Source organism: Lepisosteus oculatus, chromosome 17 (assembly GCF_040954835.1).
Source record: "Lepisosteus oculatus isolate fLepOcu1 chromosome 17, fLepOcu1.hap2, whole genome shotgun sequence".
Taxonomy (NCBI): Eukaryota; Metazoa; Chordata; class Actinopteri; order Semionotiformes; family Lepisosteidae; genus Lepisosteus; species Lepisosteus oculatus.
In genome coordinates, this window is record NC_090712.1 from 6,289,587 (window position 1) to 6,304,177 (window position 14,591).

General features: G+C 46.6%; 1 protein-coding gene across 1 annotated transcript in view; it reads left to right on the forward strand.

Moving 5' to 3' along the window:
- ptk7b (protein tyrosine kinase 7b) overlaps positions 1–5,455 on the forward strand; it is an 85,365-nt gene extending 79,910 nt beyond the window's left edge. Inside the window, exons 15-20 of the mRNA XM_015363223.2 lie at positions 489–644; positions 967–1,199; positions 1,899–1,979; positions 2,411–2,562; positions 3,121–3,299; positions 3,901–5,455. Coding sequence (XP_015218709.2) covers positions 489–644; positions 967–1,199; positions 1,899–1,979; positions 2,411–2,562; positions 3,121–3,299; positions 3,901–4,061 — 962 coding nt within the window. The 3' untranslated portion in view covers positions 4,062–5,455. The remainder of the gene's footprint in view (positions 1–488; positions 645–966; positions 1,200–1,898; positions 1,980–2,410; positions 2,563–3,120; positions 3,300–3,900) is intronic.
- The last annotated feature ends 9,136 nt before the right edge of the window (positions 5,456–14,591 follow it).

Sequence of the window (14,591 nt, forward strand, 5' to 3'; positions counted from 1 at the left end):
ACTGACATGCCACTGGAGAGTATACTATTTTACAGATGCTTTTTTTGCATGCAAATTATCCACATATAGTAGGTATTTGTTTCTGCATTAACTGTGCTAATTTCGAAAGATCAAAGCTATGTATTTCAAATGGGAAGTGTGTGAACAATCAAAGATCTGCCAAAAGGTGATCTTTGTTGCTGTGAAGATTGAGAATACTGTGACCCAATAATTTTGTTCTGGTTATAGCATCTCTATTAATATTCTTGATATGAATTGGTAATTAACAACCCCATAAACCCTGATATTCTTGTGTCTAAGTACCCAGCTGAATCCACAGATAGTTGCTCATATATTTGTTTCACTCTGCATCTCTTCCGATTACAGAAGGAAGTTTTTTCCTGAAAGTACTGTTTTTAGTTTACTCTCCCCATGCTGTTTTTTTCTGGAATTGTTTAAAAAGGAAGTTGATGAGCTATTTACATCAGAAATGATGTTCCTTGCTGTAGGCGGCGCTGTGCAACAGAACGGACAGACGACCGCAGAGATCCAGGAGGAGGTCGCGCTGACGAACGTGGGCACCACCTCCTCGGCCAGCAAGAGGCACAGCTCCAGCGACAAGCTGCACTTCCCCCGCGGCAACCTGCAGCCCATCACCACCCTGGGTAACCCAGCGCTCCTGGCGCTGCCGATACATTCCCCAGAGCACTTATTGACCCTGCTGCTCTGCCTTGAACCTTTCAAAATAAAAGAAGCAGCAGAGTCCTTCACAAGCCATGGAAATGTGGTTCCAAGTAGGACGAGTGCTTACAACGCACAGCTGCAATAAGCTACATGTAGGAGCCCAATCTAGACAGCCCGGTGCTCTTCCTGGCAGACGTGCAAGCGGGAGTTTTGGTTTGACAGAGGTTGGCTTTGGACTTCTCCATCTCTCCGAGATGGCAGAGTTGACTGACGCCCAGCGTTGTGGTGTTGTTCGCGTGTCAGGAAAGGGCGAGTTCGGGGAGGTGTTCCTGGCCAAGGCGAAGGGGCTGGAGGAGGAAGAGGCCGAGACCGTGGTCCTGGTGAAGAGCCTGCAGACCCGCGACGAGCAGCTGCAGCTGGACTTCCGCCGCGAGTTCGAGATGTTCGGCAAGCTGAGCCACGCCAACGTGGTGCGCCTGCTGGGGCTGTGCCGGGAGGCCGAGCCGCACTACATGATCCTGGAATACGTGGACCTGGTAAGTCCGGTCTCCTGCTCCGCCTGGGCCCCTTTCCCAGTGGCTTACTGAACACCTTCCATGGATTCACACACGCTTCAGAGGTACATGCTAACAAACAGGTAAAGGCTCATTCCGTGCTGAAAGATAAAGAAAAGAAACGACGTTTCGGTTGTGGAGCCGCCTTCTTCAGACTTCAGAGTTACTTCAGCCTTTACCTGTTCCCTTGCAGCCTAAACAATGCTGACATAGTTACATACATGAACATACTAATGTATCTATACTATTTATTTATCGTATTCTGTAAAATATACAGTATAGAATGTATTACTTTAAGATATAGTTGTTTAATAAGTGCTTGTGCTCCACTTGGACCTTCAGAAGGCTGTGGAGGGGTTTTCTTTTTCATTTCCTTACTGTACATCTCATAACCTGCCCTTCTGCGTGTAAGCAAACAGTTTTTTTTCTTTTAATCTGAAAGGTGCTTGTTCTCTTTGAGCCAGGTTAATGTGATTCACAGCCACATCTGAAGAGAAAAATCAATCTCCCAGCACTGTTTAACTTACAGCCTTGCTTCATTTTCTTTTAGTTTATTAATCTATTAATGACCCAGATCATAGAGCTTGGAATTAAGTTGATTGTGTTTTTACAGTGGTGTGTGGGAGACTCTGCAGTACAAATGTCTGAACAGTCCTGTATAACCATGGATTGTTGTTTCAGGGGGATCTGAAACAGTTTCTGAAGATTTCCAAGAGTAAAGATGAGAAAATCAAACCACAGCCGATCAGCACTAAGCAGAAAGTGAGTACAGTCAGTCTGCTGTCTGCTGGGCGTCTGAGACGCTGAGTTCACCAACAGCAGGGAGATGTTTCACAGGGTTTTCATGAAACTTGTTAAACCACCTTTAATCCTTCAAATAAGACCGTCGTTTATACTTCTTTGGAAGAAACAAGTTATTTTTTTGTCGCGAATTAATCAGAAGTTGAACTAGTTTTCCAAACAGCCTCATCCATTAACACACTGTATTTCATGCCTATTCTTGCGGAATATATCTTAAATGCTTTGGATTGGTAGCAACACATGGACACAACTTCAATGTGATATTAAACCTTTTTTATATTTCGTTACAATGCAATGTCTTTATGCTGAGTTGACAGAACCCTCCAGCACCTGGTTCTGCTTTTGCACACGCACAAGACAGCTGATGTTCTCATTCGTTCCTGTTCTGCAAGGTGTCAATCTGCGCTCAGGTGGCGCTGGGTATGGAGCATCTGTCTAACCACCGGTTTGTCCACAAAGACCTGGCAGCCCGCAACTGCCTCATCAGTGCCCAGCGGCAGGTCAAAGTGTCAGCGCTCAGCCTCAGCAAGGATGTCTACAACAGGTATGTCCGGCCGCTGTCCCCCTCGCCATGGAGACAGCTGGGTGGGAGGGGCTGGGGTTGTGTGGGAGGTGTCTGAGTTGCTATAGAGACAGCTGAGTGGGAGGGGCTGGACTGTGTGGGAGGGGCTGGGGCTGTGAGAGGTCTTTCCCAGTCTTGTACCCTGTAGGTCTCGGACTGAGCACTACTTCCATCTGCTTCACATGTAGCTGTTTTTGATTAACCTGTTTTAGTTTGTTGAAATGTTTGGAGGCCTAAACGAGACATGTGGGATTAAATTTTATCTGTAATTCCCAGTTAATATTGGGACTTTTTAATGATTTGGTTTGTGTAGTGATTTAGAATTAGTGAAAAGATTTAAATCTATAGCAACAGTCTATTAGCCAGTCTAACATTGATTTAAGATTTATTCTAGCTTTCAGCTGTAGATTTGTTGCATTCTAGCTGTGTAATTTAGTACCTGCTGCCACCTAGCGGCCATGTGAGCTAATGGCACTTGCCTGTGTGCAGTGGGTGGTCATCAGGTGGTGCGGTCTTTCCTCACATCTCTCTCTCCTGCAGTGAGTACTACCACTTCCGCCAGGCCTGGATCCCGCTGCGCTGGCTGCCAGCAGAGTCCGTGTTTGAAGACGATTTCTCCACCAAGTCGGACGTGTGGTCTTTTGGGGTGCTGATGTGGGAGGTTTTCACACATGGAGAGCTGCCTTATAGCAAGCTCAGTGATGATGAGGTGCTGGCAGGTGAGTGTGAGCCCATTCCCTTTCCCCCAGGCCTTGGCTATAAGACAGCTGGTGCTGCTAGATCGCAAACTGGCATCAGACATATAAATTAAGACTGAGGGCTTTATATTATTATTATTATTATTATTATTATTATTATTATTATTATTATTACATTTTGGGCAGTGTGGTGGTGCAGAGGTTAACATTGCTGCTTCAGAGCACTGGGGCCCTAGGTTCAATTCCTGTCGCTCTATCTGCGTGGATTTTGTATGTTCTTCCCTGTGTTCACATGGGTTTCCGTCTGCTCTGGATGCCTACCAGTCCAAAGACATGCTATTAGGTTAATTGGGTTCTGGGATAATTGGTCCTGGTGTGAGTGTGTGCATGTGCATTTGTCCAGTGATGAACTGGCGTCCCGTCCAGGGTGTACCCTGTCTTGCGCCTGTTTCTTACTGGGATAGTCTCCAGCTCCCCCACGACCCATCAAGGGATAAAGATAATAGATGGGTGAAAAGAAGTCAGAAAGTAGATGGATGGATTTCCATTTCGAATGTGGTGGCCAGTCGATACTGGAGGTCTCTGTGTTCCCTCTCCTCATGCTTCTTGCTGGCGCTCGCAGGTCTGCAGAGTGGGAAGATGAAGCTGCCGGCGCCGGAGGGCTGCCCCTCCAAAGCCTACAAGTTGATGGTGCGCTGCTGGGCCCCCAGCCTCAAGGACCGCCCCTCCTTCAGCGAGATCTCCAACGCGCTGGCCGAGCTCCCCGCGGACAGCAAGGTCTGAGAGCGGCCCACCCTGTCCCCCGCGGCGCGCGGAAGACACAGACTCCTGGCTGGAGACCCCAGGGGCTTCAGAGTCCTGCGCGATATTTCAGATTTATTTGTAAAAAAAAAAAAAAGACTTGATATTTAGATTGAGTTAAGAGAGGAGGGGGACGGTTGCCTTAATCTCAGCGACTCTGTTGAGCCCTGTGCCTGAAAGGCCTTTTTAAATCCGTGTGCATCGGGGGTCCATTCCCACAGCACAAGAGACTCCTGCCCCTCGATGCACACGCCTCCGAGAGCTACCTCTGCAAACCACGCCACGGGCTCCCCCACACCTCCGCTTCGCACCGCAAGCAGGCCAAGGAGCAGCGCCCACACTTGGAGAGAGCGTGGAGCTGTACCGTCACCCAGGAGTAGACTTGTCTGGACTGACTTCTGTAGTTTACAACACGACGAGAGGCGAGTGCAGGAGAGCAAGGACGAGGACGCTCGCGATGGGGCTGCTGTCTGTTACAGGAGTCTGGTCCTCTTCTTCTCCAAGTGAAGACAGAAAGGGAAACCAGACCAGAGATGAATATGGAAAACTGGCAAGGGCTGGGGGCAGAGGTGTGCGTGTAGGGTGGGGGTATTTTGTGTTGATAATCCTGCAGTGTTCTAATAGGGATCCTTCCTTCTAAATGGGATGTTTTATGTGAACCTACCCCAGCCACCCCCCGCCTCCTCCAGTGTCATTTCATTTGCGAACACTGCTCTGTATTCACCATTTATCTGCACCGCGGCTGTCTGCAGCTTGCCGCCTCGTTCTCTCGTCTCGTCTTCGCCAGAGGACCAGCCCGCCTGTACAGACACACATCCTGTACATAGTGTAGAAACCGTGCGCTAACCACACTAAAGTGTTTCGCTTTTGTATTCTAGAAGGATATGCGGGAACCTGTTTATTTATTCCTAAGGTTCTTTTTTTATCTTTTTTTTCACAGCGGTACTTTTTAAATTTTTTTTATACGGTTGTGTATGTATTAGGCATTTTAATAATACATATCAGTGTACAAACTATATCTTAAGATATTATCCAGTTTTTAAAAGACAGTGGAGGGAGGATGATGTGTCTGTAGCTCATACATGTCATTACATAAGACTTAAAAAGTGCCTGATATATGAAGGATTTTTGGCAGATTTTTCAGTATCTTATAAAATGCAAAGGTCTCCTTTTGTAACGTTTTGGATTTTTTTATATGTTAAGGTTTTTGTTTGGTTTTCTGTTATAATGTGCAAAATATTGACATACGTAGCAGTTATTTTATCTCAATGCTAGGCCCTTACACCTAGTTCTCCTTTAATCTGCTTGTGCAAATGATTCCAGTAGCCATGATTTATACTTGCTGCTCTCAATAAAGAATCACTTTTTTAACTGTTGCATTGTGTATTATGGCTGAATGGTAGGGTTTTTGCTTCTCCTTGTAAAGGTGGAAATGTGTGGTATGGCAGATTTTTTTTCAACCACTAGATGGCTCTCCACCACCAGCCCAATCTGTTTATGACGTCCATTATTGAAGGGAAGATCATAAGTGCCACAAAACAATATCAGTTCAAGTTAAACTACTTGGATCATTTTATCGTTAATGTTTCACATAGGCTTAGCTAAGTACAAGAGGGTACATTAATCACAAAACTAGTTACAGCTTCATCTGAAGTTATGAAGTTGAACAGGAAAATCTATCCTGTTCCTGCAGACAGATCTCAGTAAGCATTTATCCCAGGAATTGGCAAAAAACACTAAACCTTCCAGCCAATTCACATTATGGATCTTTGAGAACCAGCCCTTTGTTAAACAAATGGTAAAGAGAGGTATATACAGAAAAGGGGGCTTCCATCCTAACCAGTTTTTTTGTAGTTTCAAAGGCCATGTTACCAGCTCACTGCTGCTGCCTGTGGAATCTGGTTGCAGTTCCATCAAGGGTAGGCTTGAAAGACTGGTTCTCCAGGGCTTTCTGAACTAAAGGTTACACTCCATTACACACCTCCTGGATTTGTGTTTGAGCATGGAGACGTGTTGAATAAGGATTTCAGCTACCAACCCAAAATGAGTTATTTTCATGTTTTTAGTTTTGCAAATTCCCTCTTCTGTTGCTGGATGGCTGAATGTGTTCACTTCTATTTACAAACTGGGGAAGAAAGCATATCCATATGTACATTGTGGATACCAGCCTTTATTTGTCTCAGTGAATGAAATCTGGTAAGCAAAGGCCATAGTTCCTGCCAATTATGTTTTGCTATTCAGTGTTGTGCAGAAAAACCTGCTAAAAGTTAGAAAGGTGGAGAAACATCTGAATATTCTGTTTTTGTGTAACCAGAGAGTTAACTTTTAAGAGGTCGCACTATGGATTCTGTTTATCGCCATGTCTTGGACCAGAAAGAGCTATTGTCAGCCTGCAAGAGACCTGAATACCCTGTACACTTTTTCCATAGCCTCTACAGAGAAGATTAGAAGAGGACATTACCTGTTCTCATGCTCATCCTGCCTGCCTCCTTCCTCTTCCTGTGGAAGTCTCTTCCCCCAGTGCTAACCATTTGCACATGAATTATTGGAATGGGTCAATATTGTCAATTCTATTAGACCACATATCACTAAGCAGGAGGGAAGGGGGAGCTGTTAGTTTTGTGGTCTGTACACCCCATATTTGTCAATACAGAACACTTACCGCCCTTGATAAGGTTCCATTGTACTGTGTTTTCAAAAAATGAAAGGGAAAATTCAACTTTAGTGCAATAGAGACACACACTCAGTATATATTAGTCAGTCCTGGGTTTTTGAGTATTCACCAAACACCTCCACAATATCAATAAGATGAAAATGCAACTGTTTTTTTAGAATATCTTCCAAAAGTGTTCCTGCCCTTAATAAAGTGTGACTAGAAGTTAATCTATCAAAAATTCTAACTAATGTTTGACATTTCTGAAATAAAATAATTTATTACTTGATATATCAATGGCTTATTTTAGAATGACAACTTCCTAAAATGCATCATAGTCAAACATATTCAGTCTGTAGATTTTAAAACTAAACGGTACAAATGTAATCCTCTGTTTGTGGTCATCTAGCAGTTGCACAAGGCCTCAGAAAGTTTTCTCCCTTTCTCCCTATCTGTAGATGGCTCTGTACTTGAGCTTCAATCAAAATTGAAAAACGTTGGGGTTATATTCGATTCTGGCTTAACATTCGACCCACATGTGCAGCATGCTGTCAAAACATCTTTTTTTCACCTTCGAAATATCGCTAGACTACGCCCTATGCTATCATTAACTGTGGCTGAAAAGCTGATCAACACATTTGTATTCTCTCAAATTGACAACTCTAATGCTCTACTCGCTGGGGTATCTAAATCTGCTCTGAACAAACTGCAGTATGTGCAAAATTCAGCAGCCAGAATCCTGACCGGGTCTAGTGCAAGTGTTCCCATTACTCCTATCCTGGAGTCCTTGCACTGGCTTCCGGTCAAATTCCGTGTAGACTTTAAAATCCTCATGCTCACCTATAAGGCTCTGCATGGCTTGGCACCTCAGTACCTGTCTGAACTATTATCGCCCTACTCCCCACCTCACAACCTTCGTCCTTCTAATTCTGCTCTCCTTACTGTCCCTCAAGCCCATCTGCATTGTATGGGTGTCAGGGCCTTCTCCTGTTATGCCCCCAAGCTCTGGAACTCTCTGCCCACGGATATCAGAGAGTCACCTCCTCTAAACTCCTTCAAATCCAGACTCAAAACCCTCTTCTTCAGAAAAGCCTTTACTTAACTGGTTCCATTCTTCACCCCTCTGCTCTTAGTACCACCATCCACGGTCTCCTCTATATACTGGAATTGTGTTTTATCTTGTCTATTCTTCTTATTTATTCTTGTTCTCATTCTGTAAAGCGCTTTGAGAAGCCACCTTTAAAGGCGCTATATAAAATAAAAGTTTATTATTATCATTATTATTATAACTCCACTGAGCTCTGGTCTCTGCTGGCACAGGGGATCTCCCATGACAGTTAGGTCGCACCTGTAAGAGGTGTTAATCCTGTAGGTGGCGCTCTTCCTTCTTGACAGTCATTTGCAGACCAGTGCCCTGTTATTGTAACCAGGAACACCATGCTGTAGGAGGTCCTGAAAACTTGGCCATGTAACAGCTGCATCACCCTTTTCGTAAGAGAAGGGGTTTCAACCCCGGTGAACCTACTACATTTCGTTCTGGGCATGGGCAGTCTGCGCTATCTAAAGCTTCGCCCCGACCCGCTGAAGCAATTTCTCCTTTCTCCAGGCAACCTGCCGTCTAGCGGGGCTGCTCTGCCTCGCTTCAGGCTCCTGTATGCAAAGCCCTGTGAGATCCTTGGAGATCAAAGTTGCCGTGTAAATGCAAGGAGGAACCGGAAAAGGTGGGTGAATTCAGAATCAATACAGCTCCGAATTAAGAAGCACATTCTTCTCTAGAAGGAGAGCTGGCTGAAAATAGAAGCAGAAAGACGAGCCTCGGCAGCTCTGTAGCCAGATGTAGGAAGATGGATTCGAAACCCCAGTATCGACAGGTGTGCATTGAAGGCTCATGGCATGGTAGCTACCCCTCGAGGAAGAGGATGTGAGACCTACAGGTGCAGCCAGGCAAGTGGCTTGGGAGCCTCACTCCCACCCAGGACCAACTTTTCAAAAAGCAAACGGGTGCCTTCAGGACAGCGCCACTCGCCCGCGAGTTCACGAGCCTGGTGCCGGCGCCAGAGCTCCAGGCCCACGCGAGGAAAAGACGCGGATTTTCCAGATAACTGTCCGACAAACGTGGACCGAATGGTGGAGAAGGATCTCGGGAGCAGCATCCCGGGCACGGGCACCTGAAACCAGTGGAGATCGCATGCCCCCCCTTCTCTGAAGAAAAGAAAGGGATCTGTTTTGTCTGGGGTTGTAGCGCCCCCTGGGCCTGGTGTTTTATTGAGAGCCGAGGGGCAAGGGGACCAGTAGGCCGGTATCTTACCAGTATATTGTAGCCCAGAAGTGGTGCGGTCAATCTGGAAGCTCAAGTTTTCCCACACAACACTCAAACAAATTAGGAGAAACTAAAAATCAGTGTCCTTAATTGGTTAGCACAGTTTCTAGTACAGGGGGTCTCAAACTCAATTAGGAGGCTCTAGTTTCTCCTGGTGCTTGTTCCACCCACCTGCTCGGTTACACAGCTGGTCTAATAATTTAATTAGCTGCCTAACTAACACATCTATCCCAGGCTCAGAGGGGATTTGTCAGTAACTGTACCTGTAATGAAGGAAAGTCTTGTTTAATCAACTGTTAAAGGCCTTGAGATAGATCCTTCATGTGCCTCATTTAGTTAATAACGAGGTTAATGGCTTAATTGAGTAAGCGAGGCTGTCCTGGTGCCTGCTGGTCTTTGTGTGGGGCTCTCGTCTGGTGGGATGTGTGCTGGGAGCTGCTGGAGGAGTGGTCAGACACCCCTCAGGAGAGGCTGGAGAGCCTATTAAACAGCAGCAGGAAGGGCCTCATTGAGGTAATCAAAACCAAATGGGGGTTCTGGTAACATAGCATCACTTTATTAGCCCTATACAATTTCTTGCATTAGGAATTCATCTTTTCACATACCCCAGCTTGCTCTCCATGAGACACAGACAGGGAGAGAGAAGCCTGGGGTCAGAGCTCTGGGTCAGCCATTGTAAAGCATCCCTGGAGCAGTTGGGGGTTAAGGGCCTTGCGCAGGGGCCCAATGGAGTAGGATTCCTCTGCCAGCTGTGGGATTTGAACCTTCCAGCCAAAGGCACAGATCCTTAGCAACAGAGCCACCACTCCGCCCAAGATTAAGTTAAGATACGGGTTAATATAAATGTGAACGTCGTTCATTTAGAAATATATGAGCTGTTTTTGGGATGTTCTCTTTATGTATACAGTATTCAAAGTCTTGCAAGTTTTTAATTCATTTCTAATGCACAATACTGAACAGACACCTGTTTTTTTTTAACTCAAATCATCTTCTAGTGGTATTTCGTCAGGGATGTAGGACACTGTATTTGTGTTATGCTGGGTGGAATACGAGTTGTCAGGGATAAGGTGTGACTTGAATTGAAGAAAGCTAGGGCCTGCGACGCTACTCTTCATGACCCGGAAGATGTTGGATTTTAAAGACCCATTAGTCTCTTCTACAAGGTGAAAGCCCAGTGCTACAGAGGCAGCATTCTGACAGTTGGAACCCTTGCTCATTCTCGCACGTCAAAGGGTCTAGAATATTAAACGACATATTAGCTTGTATTAGGAGCTGTTAGTGTCGAATGTAATGTGCAATGCAGTATTTACTACCTGTAAGTGAAAAACTGTGTGCTATCACCATGCTAAGAGTACATTAATGACAATACCTCAATTGTTACTGAACATTGCAACGTTCAGTGGATTAATAATTAGTATTTGTTGAACTGGGATGTAATGTTTTCCGTTATGGGGGTAATGGGGGCAAGTTACCCCCATAACGCTAGCTTTCCTGGGCACCTTTAGTGTTAGTTGTGATGTTACTGTGATCCAGGTGATTGATTAATGTGCTTTAAAACCCTACCAGAAAAGGTAGTTGTACTTGATACTTTTCAAACTGTGTGCCAGGATGTCGGGTTCGATTGTGGCACCTTTCCGGGGGGCATTTTTGTCCTGGCTCTCGCGGGGGGCTCAGGACGGTCAGGTTAGCTGGGCCTGTCTGCTGCCACCTGCCTCTCCAACCAGTGCTGGACATGGGACTCCACAGACGGCCCCTTTCAATTTAGTGCAATCTTAATCATTTGTTGCATAATTTGACTTTATTTGCTCGTTTCCTGTGCAGGGACACTGCGTTTGTATCAGTACCGTGTCTTCGCATGTTGCTGCCCTTTCCTCTTGTTGAAGTGCCACAGCGATACATGTGTTTAATGAAATAATGGGTCCCCTGTTCCTCAGCGATTTCCATGGTAACGGCCTACACACATGCCTACATCCACCCTAAGACTAATATGGAGGTGTCAGAAATGTAATATACATATCCAACTCTGAGGCGAGCGCAACAGGATTGTGGCTTTATAACAATGCCAATTAAACGCTAAGCTGACAGGAGCCCTCTGATTGCAGAGGGGAGATATTTTGTCTTGGGATCCCAGCATTATTACTGACGCTCACACCTGGACTGTAGTGTTCAGAGCTGCAGAGGATGTTAGCTTGGGCGGTTTCTCCTGGATTAATGCTGTCTGAGGGGGAAGGAGTGGGTGGTGGTGGGGGGGCAAGGAAAGGCTCAATTCTGTAAAGAGTTTCTTTGTCATCGTTTTTTTAAAGGCCTGTTGTTTGTCCACGGTGACAATGGGGAGGGGTGTTGCCCACTGGGTGTGTGTGTGTAAGTGAGGTAAGGAGGTGGCTGTGTCTCTCTGTAAGAGTGGGAGCGAGCGGAGGAGGGGGTCTGTGAGGGAGACCCTCACTGCCACGTGCTTCCCGGCTCACCTGCACCTCCAGCCCTCTCTGAGCTGCACAGAGGAGCCGGCAGCTGTGCTCCGTCCCGGGCGGCACCTTAGACAGCTGAGCGCTCGCCACCGGCCTCCCTCCCTTTTCACAGCACCCAAGCGACTGGGGAGCACCTCACTCGTCCTCTCGTTCCTCTGGCACTGAGCCCTTCATCAGAATCATCACAGCACTTTTACTGGGAACAGACAAAATATTTCTTTCCACATGCTGCACTAACCGGCCCTGCTATTCTTTGTCCTAAAATTGGCTTATAATTCTTGTTATGTTCACGCATGAAGTGCACGTTTCAGTGTCTAAAAGGCATCAGATACTAGGTGGCCTGTGATTTATACGGTACAGAGCGCCGGTTATATGAAGTGGTATATGCTCTCCCTCAGTTTGTGGGTTTCCTCCAGGTGCTCCGGTTTCCTCCCATAGTCCAAAAACCTACCAAAAGGTTCACTGGCATCTGGAGAAACTGGCCCTGGTGTGAGTGAGTGTGTGTTTGTGTCCTGTGTGCCTGTCCAGAGTTTGTCCAGCCTTGTGCCCACTCCTTGCCAGCGTAGGCCCAGGCTGCCTTGTGACTCTGTGTTGGATGAAGCAATGTTGGTTAGCAAACAGATGGATTATATGAAGCATCTTGAGCCTTTTAATGTTTGTCAAATGAACGGAGGGTTTTTCTCCCTCTATAACTTGACCTCTAGCATCACTTCCTTTCCTGGATTTTAACCGGATTGGGTAGGTGAACGGGTGTGCAAGACAAGAAGACGAGTTTACAGGCCAACCGCAGAGGAGCAGCAGACTCTTGGAGCCGGAGGGGCGACAGATATTTAAAGCTCCCTGAAACCATGTTGCTGAAGAGTAAAGGTTTTCCAGGCAAAGCAAGCTTCAAAGAAGCTCCGACATCACCGAAACCACAATCCTTTCGGCTGAAGAAAACTGCTCAACACCAAACACACTTCCCTATCAGCTGCAGAAATACCCAGCTATTGATGTTAACGCTGAAAACCTCTCAGCGCATTCTTGGCTGATCGTATCATGTAGTCCACAAATTTTAAAGAGCAGGGTTCTGCACGACAATAAATTACGATCAGGAACCAGCGCTTCCTGAAAGGCGAAAAGCAGCTCAAATCACAGTAGCCTCACAGTTTAGACCTCTGTGAGACACTAGAACTCTGGGCTGTGTGGCAGGCCTGACCGTTTAGTGAACCTATTTTTTTTCAGCGCGTCCAGCACTGCGCAGATGGTTCCCGTGTGCTTTATCATCTTGCGGCGGCAGCAGAGCCAAGACTTCCAATCCACTGATCTACAAAGGATCATTACCACAGAAACAATGTACCCTCACCCAGACGCCAATCTGTTCCAAACCTGAGTTTATAGAAAAACTAGTCATGGATGACTCACCTACAGTAACCCTTGATCATGCTAAAGCTTTTGTGAAATGCTTCTCCTTGACATGCAAATTGGGCTTATTTTTATCCCACTCTGTCCTGTCGTGTTCTGATTTCAAGGGTTCTTCACTGTCCCTGCTCCTGCTCTGTCTTTAACCGGTATCCTCTCCTTCCCTGGGCTCATGGCGTCAGTGGTGGTGTCTCGCAGGGCCGGGCAGCCTCCACGCTCCTGTCAGAGCTTGAGATGGAAAACTCCGGGCCCAGACCCCTCCAGCTGCGCCCCGCAGCTGCCTGGTGTCCCAGCTGACAGGAGAAGATCTGGATGAAGACGTTCACTGGAAGTATCCCAAGCAGCAGGCCTGTGTGTTGTGGGGTCTCTGTGTGCGGGGGGCAGGGGGGACTTGCACCGGCTGAGGAGGTATCCAGATGTTATGTCTCCACACACCCCTCTCTCTGGCCTCTCGGAGAGCCAGACTCTTCCTTCTGTCTTACACAGGGCATGGCTGTCCTCCCCCCCCCCAGGAGAAGCACAAACCGCACTGCAGACGATGGAGGAAGGAGGAAGGGTGACCAGACGTGTGCAGGGGGCCGGAGAAGTGCTGCTCTTCTCCGGAGCTGGGAGTCCTGCAGGTCTCCTGACTCGGGACAGGTACTGCTTCCCCTTGGACAGAACTACACTGCCAGACCCGTCCAGCATTGTGTTTGTTTGTTTTTACAACATTAAACAGATGATTCATTTTTAAAAGGAAAGTTAAGAAGAAAAAAAAACTTGAAACTCGTACCCGAGTGTCAAAACACTAACGGGCTTAAAAGTTTCATTTCTTTCACACTGGAGGAGGCACAGACAAGGACACACAGTTACTTCAATTTCAGGTACAGCAAGCCCAGGAAAGGCCCTGCCTGCTATCATACAGACACGCCGACACTGCCACGGCAGTTAAAACCCACAAGCCCAGCTCTCTCAACAGGGGCGCCTCATAATTGCCAAGAACGACGAGCCCTGCCGATCATGCCTCTTCAGGGCTGGTTAAATGGGTAAGACTGCCTTCCCGTTATCTAGGCTTGCATATTTGAGCAAGGCCTAATCTAATTTAATGCAGCATCCAGTTAAACAGTTTCCATAGCAACCAAGCCACCCTGGCAAGAGTTGGTGATACAGTGAAGTGAGAAGACTGTGGAGTGCCTGACAGGTTTGTTCTAAGGTGTCTGCACCCACTGGCCCTCGCTAATTAGGAACATCGGCAAACGCACAGAGCTGTGTTTTTTTTAGTCCCGTTCAGTTTTAAACGCAGTGCTCAAACCCCCTAAACAGTTCGGCCACATAATGCTTAACAGCTACAGTTTCACCGCCAGGGTGTTGAGAACTAACGAGGGACGCGACGAACCTGAGATAAAACTTCGTGACTGATCTAATATTTAAACACGCAGTCGGACATGAAGGTATGAGCATCACCCATCTCCAATAGTGTCATTCACTACTTTGTTAGGAGCAGTAAATCCGACCTGTTAAATGATACTTATTTAAAAATGATTACTTATACTTCTCCTGAACACCCATTCAATCCAGCAAGTTGCAAATGTACTAATTGCGCATTTAATTGCAGACACAGGGCGTGGTCACGTATTTCTTCTTACTTCCCTGTAGAGTCTTTTAATTGCACGAGGGGCACTTTGAAAAGACAA